General features: G+C 45.7%; 1 protein-coding gene across 1 annotated transcript in view; it reads right to left on the bottom strand.

Annotated features, from left to right (window-relative positions):
- The window catches only part of parp6b (poly (ADP-ribose) polymerase family, member 6b), a 13,144-nt gene extending 4,584 nt beyond the window's left edge, over window positions 1-8,560 (bottom strand). Inside the window, exons 1-17 of the mRNA XM_076298866.1 lie at window positions 8,540-8,560; window positions 8,332-8,409; window positions 7,662-7,756; window positions 7,423-7,483; window positions 7,069-7,159; window positions 6,142-6,208; window positions 5,487-5,636; window positions 4,232-4,382; window positions 3,514-3,645; window positions 3,184-3,279; window positions 2,964-3,056; window positions 2,341-2,466; window positions 1,672-1,737; window positions 1,519-1,586; window positions 912-960; window positions 435-547; window positions 256-328 (exon numbers count right to left, since the gene is read on the bottom strand). Coding sequence (XP_076154981.1) covers window positions 256-328; window positions 435-547; window positions 912-960; window positions 1,519-1,586; window positions 1,672-1,737; window positions 2,341-2,466; window positions 2,964-3,056; window positions 3,184-3,279; window positions 3,514-3,645; window positions 4,232-4,382; window positions 5,487-5,636; window positions 6,142-6,208; window positions 7,069-7,159; window positions 7,423-7,483; window positions 7,662-7,756; window positions 8,332-8,409; window positions 8,540-8,560 — 1,530 coding nt within the window. The remainder of the gene's footprint in view (window positions 1-255; window positions 329-434; window positions 548-911; window positions 961-1,518; window positions 1,587-1,671; window positions 1,738-2,340; window positions 2,467-2,963; window positions 3,057-3,183; window positions 3,280-3,513; window positions 3,646-4,231; window positions 4,383-5,486; window positions 5,637-6,141; window positions 6,209-7,068; window positions 7,160-7,422; window positions 7,484-7,661; window positions 7,757-8,331; window positions 8,410-8,539) is intronic.
- Between the last annotated feature and the right edge of the window lie 227 nt (window positions 8,561-8,787).

The following is an 8,787-nucleotide window of genomic DNA, read 5'->3' as shown; positions in this document are numbered from 1 at the left end:
CCCCCATAATGCCTCTCAATTCTCTCTCAATGCACAGCCCCTAGAATGGACAGCAGCTATATCATGTTAGCGTTGTGTGTGCGGTTTCTACCTGGAGCTTGGTGTTGAAGTACAGGTGTGTGTAGTAGCTACTTGGAGCTTGGTGTTGGAGTACAGGTGTGTGCGCTAGCTACCTGGCGCTTGGTGTTGGAGTACAGGTGTGTGCGGTAGCTACCTGGAGCTTGGTGTTGGAGTACAGGTGTGTGTGGTAGCTACCTGGAGCTTGGTGTATGAGGCATTAACGAGTCCATTCCTCAGGATGGAGTGCCAGTTCTCTATGTGGGATCCACTGCAACAGCAAACAGGCAGAGAGAGAAATAGCAGTCAGAAGAAAATGAGTAAGAGACTGCGTGCGTGCGTGCGTGCGTGTGTGCGTGCGTGTGTGTGTCCCTCACTGGAAGGCAAAGGTGCTGCCGTAGAGTTTCCTGGCGGTGCGGAAGCGAGCCTCTTTGGCAGGTGGGCTGCTGAGGAGCAGGAACTGGTGGGGGGTGTGCATAAATTTGAGCTGCTGTAGGGGACACACACCACACCACACAAACACACATAGACACACACATACATACATAAACACACACACACACACACACACACACACACACACACACATACAGTAGCTGTAAACAAGTGCATATGCTCAAGCTTCTCTTAAGTCTTCCAACCACAATTCACACTTCACTTCACTTCCAGAATATGTTCAGATTGGTTTAGAAATTTCAAACACGGTCAGGCTTAAATAATCAATCATCAGTCAATTCCCCTCTATTTAGTTCTTTAGGTCTCTAATTTCACCATGGTCGTATCTGGCTCTGAATTTCACATCAGGCTGTGTGGGAAATGTGAAATGCTACACTAAATTAAGCTCTGGGCCTTACCCTGCTTGGAGGCAACTTGACAATATGGGATCTGTTGCTGGATATGATCCTGTGAAAGAATGACAACAAAAACACAATTATAGAAACCACGCTTATAAACCACGCAATATTGATTAGAGAGCCTTTAACACACCCATTATAACTGATCGTATAAACCATAGACAATGCCTCAACAACTGTTAAATAATGGAAATATTACTTCATTAACAAATTACTAATTCTTTACAAATGCTTAATGAATGATGAATTATGTGTAGTTATTATAAAGTGTTACCGAAAATGACAATACAGATAGTAAAGATCACAGTGTTTTGTATAAAGCACATCAGTGTGTTGCTGCTGATTTGAATAATTCAAATGGTCCATGTTTGTATCATTTTGTTGCAAGAATTACATTTGAGAAAGGATTGTTAAGTTTTGATTGCAGTGTTTCATTTTGGCATAGATGTGAGTTGTTTGTCTCTAAGTGTCTTATTTGCTTGTGTGTAGAGTTTTGACATAATGAGCCAAATTCTGCAAAAAGTGTGTAAGCAATAGGTAAAAAAACCTTCAAACAGAACTATTCAAGGCAACATGAGGAGGAAAACGAGTTGCATTATTCCCTCACCATTGCAGAAGGGGGTGGGCTAAGGGATCGATCTTGTCCATCTGTCTCTTGATCTCCAGATACGAGCCCTGCAAAGACACCACAATCTACGCAGTTTGAAACGATTAAAAATGTCTGGCTCCGTCATTACGCTTGGTCTTCCATCCTACTCACTTGCGTCATCTCCCGTATGGACATGACACTGTCCAGGGCTTTCTGCAGCCGGTCATAGCTCCTCTTCTGTAAAGACAGAGGGAGTAGAAAGTGAGAGAAGGACAGAGAGAGCGAGGGAGAGAGAAATGCAGGAAGCAAAGAAAAGAGAGAAAGAGAGAGGAGACAGAAAGAGAAAGACAGACAGAGGAAAGGGATATTGAGGGGTTGGTTACACTTTACTTGACAGTGTCGACATAAGAGTGACATGACACTGTCATGAACGTGTCATAAACAAGTCATAAACGTTTATGACATAAAGCTTCTGTTATTAAGTGACATTCGGTTTTTGTCATAACAAGTTAGGGTTAGGATAAGGGTTAGGTTTAGAGTTAGGGTTAGGTTAGGATTAGGGTTAGAGGTTAGGATTAGGGTTGGAGTTAGGGCTAGGTTTCATGTGTCATGACAGTGTCATATGTTAATGACAGTGTCATGTCACTCTTATGTCGATACTGTCAAGTAAAGTGTTACCGAGGGGGGTTACAAATGCACACCACTCTTTCAGTGTGTTTTTGTATGTGTGTGTGTATGTGATACAGTTTGTGTGTGTGTGTGTGTGTGTGTGTGTGTGTGTGCATCTGTGTGCATGTGACCTGATTCATGGTATACTGGTTTGTGATAGTGTGGCAGTACCTTGGGGTTAAAGGCCAGGCTCTTGGGGTCACTGGGGTCAACCACGGAGGGGTAGGGGTCAAAGATGATGCTCTTCCGTGCCGACTCCAGCGCAGCTCTGCACATGGCCACCAGCAGGTCCACCACCTAAACACCAAACGAGACCAGACGAACCCAGATCAGACCAGATCAGACCAGACCAAACGAAACCAGACGAAAACAGATCAGACTAGACGAGATCAGATGTCTATGTGTGCAAGCATGTGACTTTATTTATGTGTGGTAATTTGTGTGTTTTAGTGTATATGTAATGTGTGTGTGTGTGTATGTGTATGTGTGTGTGTGTTTGTGTGTGTGTGTGTGTGTGTGTGTGTGTGTGTGTGTGTGTGTGTGTGTGTGTGTGTGTTAATTTGTGTGTTTTAGTGTACAATATATATGTAATGTGTGTGTGTGTGTGCGTGTGTGTGTGTGTGTGTGTGTGTGTGTGTATGTGTGTGTGTGTGTGTGTGTGTGTGTGTGTGTGTGTTAATTTGTGTGTTTTAGTGTATATGTAATGTGTGTGTGTGTGTGTGTATGTGTGTGTGTGTGTGTGTGTGTGTGTGCTAATTTGTGTGTACAATATATGTAATGTATGTGTATGTTACCTCAGCTCCTGTGGCCACTTCCTCCACAGCTCCGGACATCACACCCAGAGTGTAAAAGGAGAAAACGCATAGCTCTCTGGTGCACACGGCAGGCTGCACGCACACACACACACACACACACACACACACACACACACACACACACACACAGACACATGCATGAATATCAGTGTAATTTCACAGCTCATGGGCTATGACAGACTAAGAGCGATGGGCTAACCTTGAGCATGGAGCCATTCTGAAAGACGTGCTGCTCGTCACACACCACACAGTACTCATTTAGAGTAGGAATCCTCTGCTCCGAGTACTTCATAATCTAGTGCAGGGAGAGGGGGGGGTGAGAAAGGGAAGAGAGAGGGATCAAGAGAGAAAGGGAGTGAGAGAGAAGATTAACAGAGATGGAAGAGAGAGAGATAGAGAGCAAGGGGGAGATAGAGAGGGTAGAATGAGAATAAACAGGTGAATAATGTTGTTAATGGAGTACGGGCGACACACTAGCTTGTGTTTTTGATTTTGTCCCATGATGCAGCAGTGATGGGCGGGGCCGTACCTGCACCAGGAAGCCGTACTCCAGCGTGGGGATACTCTTGCAGTGGATGAGGGCTTGTGAGGAGAAGAAAAGCTCGATCAGCTGTTTGGTGGTGATCTGCACCGTGGGTCTGGCGCCCGGTACCGCCACACTCTGATGGGGAGGGACACACACACACACACACATTATAGTCTACAGTTAGCTGGTCAAAGCTCAAAGTGTAGTTTCAGTGACCAACAAGACCACTCTTAGAACTATAAAATGATTAAAAATGCATGTGAAGGTCAATTTGTGGTGTTTTTATGAAAAGATATTCTTTGAATTGGGAAAACTTTCTGAGGTTGATGTGGTGAAACAGCAGGGGTAATTTTAGCTAAACATAAGTAGGCTTGGCGCCAGGAGTATACCTCCACTAGCATATAGGAACTGGTCATCGAAAGCATTTGGTTAGTGGGGTCAGAGGTCATTAGAAGGAAAATACCTAGGCACATATGTACTGCCTAATGTGACAAAGACACATTTTTCTATTCTGAGTTCACACAAACAAGTGACGACATGAGAAGGAAGGGTATAAGACCCATGCACAAAATGTCAGAAGCAGCTTGCTTCATGAACCAATGCTCTTGAATGAAAGTTACACATCTTAAAGTATTCTTTATTCTGAGTTTGAATCAGTTAATCACAATTCGACACCACAAATTCTAGATTTAAGATGGCAGGTGAAGAGCTGGCCACCCACCTCTCCGTTGGCCGCGTAGGTGAAGAGTTCTCCCTTGGGTCCCTTCATGGTGCAGGGGCCGGAGCGGTTGATGAGGCGCGTGACTCTGAGCTCCGAGGTCCGTAGAGGGCCCTTCACCACCGGGCCCTGGATCAGAGGCACACACGGAGACCTGCCAGCAGGGGGCAGCAAAGAGGCAGCACTCAGGAACACTGCTGAGGGGGCAGGCATTCAGCACCAGACTACAGCATCCAGCACCAGACTACAGCATTCAGCACCAGATTAAAGCATTCAGCACAAGACTACAGCATCCAGCACCAGACTACAGCATTCAGCACCAGACTACAGCATTCAGCACTAGACCACAGCATCCAGCACCAGACTACAGCATCCAGCACCAGACTACAGCATCCAGCACCAGACTACAGCATTCAGCACCAGACTACAGCATTCAGCACTAGACCACAGCATCCAGCACCAGACTACAGCATCCAGCACCAGACTACAGCATTCAGCACTAGACCACAGCATCCAGCACCAGACTACAGCATCCAGCACCAGACTACAGCATTCAGCACCAGACTACAGCATTCAGCACAAGACTACAGCATCCAGCACCAGTCTACAGCATCTATTCTTACCATTCTACAGCAACATCTTTATGTTCCTGTTCTCACCAGTCTACGACATCATCATTATGTTCCTATCTCACCAGTCTACGACATCATCATTATGTTCCTATTCTCACCTCACTACGACATCATCATTATGTTCCCATCCTCACCAGTTTACAGCATCATCATTACGTTCCTGTTCTCAAGCTACATGGATCTCCCAGGAGCTTATGGCAACTTCTCAGAACCTGAACTGAACCATCTTTACTTTAATAAAACATATCTACTACAGTGTCCCTATGTGAACACTTTAGTGTAAATATTACTGATTTAAATGTGATTTAGAAATGTTTTTTACTTGACATGAACATATTTGTCATTAATCAATATAAATACATTAACATGGAGTCATTAAGCAGATAGAAGTAGATCAATGTTCAGATATGCAGTCTTATCAGAGCATGTCCTCCCTGTATGTTGAGCTCAATGTGCCATTAGTGTGACTAATCCAGGTTATGTAGCGCACAGGTGATCTCTGCGATGTGTGTGTGTCTGCACTGGTGATCCCTGCAGTGTGTGTGTGTGTGTGTGTTTGTGTGTGTGTGTGTGTGTGTGTGTGTGTGTGTGTGTGTGTGTGTGTGTGTGTGTGAAGGCATCAGTACTTGGCCACAGGGGAGAAGATGCTGAGTCCGGCGCGGAACTTCTTGATGGTCCCCCCAGCCTTGAACCAGCTGTGGCGTTTCTTCTGCTGCGTCCGGATCAGGTCATTACTCAGGAGCTTCCACTGCTGGGACACAAAGGTGCGCAGGATCCTGTGGTGACAGAGTGCGCGCGTACACACACACACACACACACACACACACACAGAGCATGCATGATACATTTAACACACACATACACTAACACACCTTAGGATCAGTCACTATTCATAATGCCATGTTTGGTGTAATGTTTTCATTCATATATCATAGTGGCATTTCTTTTAATATCTAGTGGCCGATTTCATGTGATGCCATAACACAGTAGAGGAGCTCTGAGTGCCTCCATGGCCAATTAGTCATGTAGAGAAGCTGACCACTTGACCACGTAGCTCAGTGTTTAAAAACACATGACATCATATAGGTCTGGCTGGGTAAGTAGGTTAAGTCAGCACCCTTCCACCAAAGACCAGGACAGGTCCGCTACGGGAAGCTAATCCCCTGATCTCAGTCCTCTGTGCCAGATGGCCTCCTGTCAGGTCCACCACAGGGGTCATGGCACAGTCATTAAGTAGCAGTGTCCATTCAGAAAGAACAAGGCCAGAGGATGCACACTCACTTCTTTAGCTGGACGCCAAGGCCGAAGCCATCTTTACTGGACGGCTGGAACACCTCCACCGTGGGTTCTGTCAGGAGAGAACACCAGGGGTGTGTTAAACATGGTGGAACATCCAGACAGATCTGTTCTGGATCTGGACTGAATCTGCTCTGTCTGTTTTAAATAACACCCACAGCCATGACAAAGACCCACCATGACACAGGTGGCAATAGTCTAGAATCAGTAGTTTAACACTCTGGAATCACTAGTCTGGTTGGAACAGTGGTTTAAGACTCTAGAATCAGCAGTCTGGTTGGAACAGTGGGTTAAGTAAGAGATAATATAATTGAACGCCGGTCATTTTCAGAAAATAAGTTCCGACAGGGCCAACAGGGGTCTTGCTTCGTCCTGAAGGGACTTATTTTCTGATAATGACCGGCGTTCTATACATTACACAGCTACTTGCCAAAACGAAAAAAATAAACTGATGATATGACTCTTTACATTTATTTGTTACAGTTTCATCGTGGCTTTTGCTGAGAAACAAATAGTTTGCAACACACGCTGAACTTGAATCAAACAAACTCTGTAGAACACAGCTGATCAATTGTCTGCTTTCACTTTTGAATGAAGTTCCATTACAAGAAATCACCGGAATACTTGCGGAGTTATATGAAAGACGTGAATAAGAAGCACAAAACCCATTTTCCTTGACAGCGGTCTGTTATTCAGAAATATCAGACCTCCGAACATTGGGAAAGCCCATTCAAGTGAATGGGGCATTCTGCAGCATTATGAAGAGCCGTGTAATACTATAAGACTAATACAGTAAGTAAGACTATACAGTCACTAGTCTGGTTCCAGCCAGAGCTGGTTGGAACGATACAGCTCTGGTTGGAACAGTGGATTAAGACTCTAGAATTTTCAGTTGTTCTGGTTGTTCTGTACCTGGGCCATCCAGATACTGTGAGAGGGAAAACCGAAGGCGTAGGATGATTGGTTCCGTTCGGACGACCTTCCAGGCATTGGCAACCTCCTCCTGGCATCAAAGATACACACACACACACACACACACACACACACACACACACACACACATACACATATACAAACACAGACATACACACACACAGACACACACACACAACACACACACACACACACACACACACACACACACACACACCACCACCATGTATGCACTGACTTTAACACATTTTTAAACATATGGCAGTTTTTTTCAAATTCAAGGTAAAAGCCTTCAATCTGTTATGAGCACAGAGCCAGTCAAGCATAACTCACATCCAGGAAGCCGATATTGATCTGCAAGTCAACGTCCACATCATCAATTGGTCCATACTCCCTGTCACAGAGAGAACGGCCACAAGCCTGATGTTAATCACCATCACAGGATCTATCAGGGCCTACAGAGAAGCAACGCCATCACTGTCCCCCTCAATTTCCCCCTCAATGTCCTGCCACTGTCTCTAGCATGTGTGTGTGTGTGTTTGTGTGTGTGTGTGTGTGTGTGTGTTTATTACCTGACAGACACAGCTCTCTCAGTATAGATGTCCCTCACAGCCCCGATGTCAGCATCCAGCTGAGGATGGCGGTACAGGTCGGAGGCAAAGTGCCCCTGCAGATAAGAAATGCACAGGAAGAGGGACAGTCACAGACCAGCTACAGACCAGTCACAGATCAGCAGCACACCAGCTACAGGCCGATTACAGACCAGCTACATACCAATTACAGGCCAAGTACAGACCAACTATAGGCTGATCACTGACCAGCTACAGACCATCTACAAACCAGTTACAGGTCGATTACAAACCAGCTACAGACCAGTTACAGGCCGATTATAGACCAGCTACAAACCATCTACAAACCAGTTACAGGCCGATTACAAACCAGCTACAGATCAGTTACAGGCAGTCAAGACAGAAACCAGACACCAGTGCAGTATGTTGAGTGTTTTGTGTGTGTAAGCTGAGTTTGTGTTTGTGTGTGTGTGTGTGTGTGTGTGTGTCTGTGTGTGTGTGTGTGTGTGTGAGTGTGTGTGAGTGTGTGTGTGCGTGTGTGTTTGTGTGTGTGCGCACTGTCAGCATAAGTGCTGCAGAATGAGGTGTTTCTGTCTCTCTCACCTGTAAACCCATCTGTATGCGTCTCTCTCTCACCTGTAAACCCCTGTCTGTCTGCGTATGTCTCTCTCACCTGTATTCCGTACATGAACTCCTCGCAGTCGCTGTCCCCATCAGAGTCCTCTTCACCCCAGCACTCTTCACTCGTGCTCTAGAGAGAGGAAAAGGAGTTAGCGCCGGTATCCTAAAACTCAGCCACAGCTCAGCCACCACTCAGCCACAACTGAGCCACAACTCAACTACAACTCAACTACAACTCAGCCCTTCACCCAGCATATCACCGTGAGCCACCACTCAGCCATAACTCAGCCACCACTCAGCCACAACTCAATTACAAATCAGCCCTTCACCCCAGCATTTCACCGTAAGCCACCACTCAGCCACAACTCTAGACCCCTAAGCCCTGAACACCAGCACTCTCAATGTCAGCACTGAACCCCTATCTCAATCCCAGCATTCTCTCAGCATTCTCTCAACATTATCTCAGCATTCTCTCAACATTATCTCAGCACTCTATCAACATTATCTC

The sequence above is a fragment of the Alosa pseudoharengus genome, unplaced genomic scaffold (assembly GCF_046254945.1).
Source record: "Alosa pseudoharengus isolate Yale_2024_CS ecotype anadromous, Long Island Sound unplaced genomic scaffold, YU_APseudo_1.1 YU_APseudo_1.1_scf_10, whole genome shotgun sequence".
Lineage (NCBI taxonomy): Eukaryota > Metazoa > Chordata > Actinopteri > Clupeiformes > Clupeidae > Alosa > Alosa pseudoharengus.
Note: the sequence above shows the minus strand (reverse complement) of the source record. Positions and strands in the feature narration are given on the sequence as shown.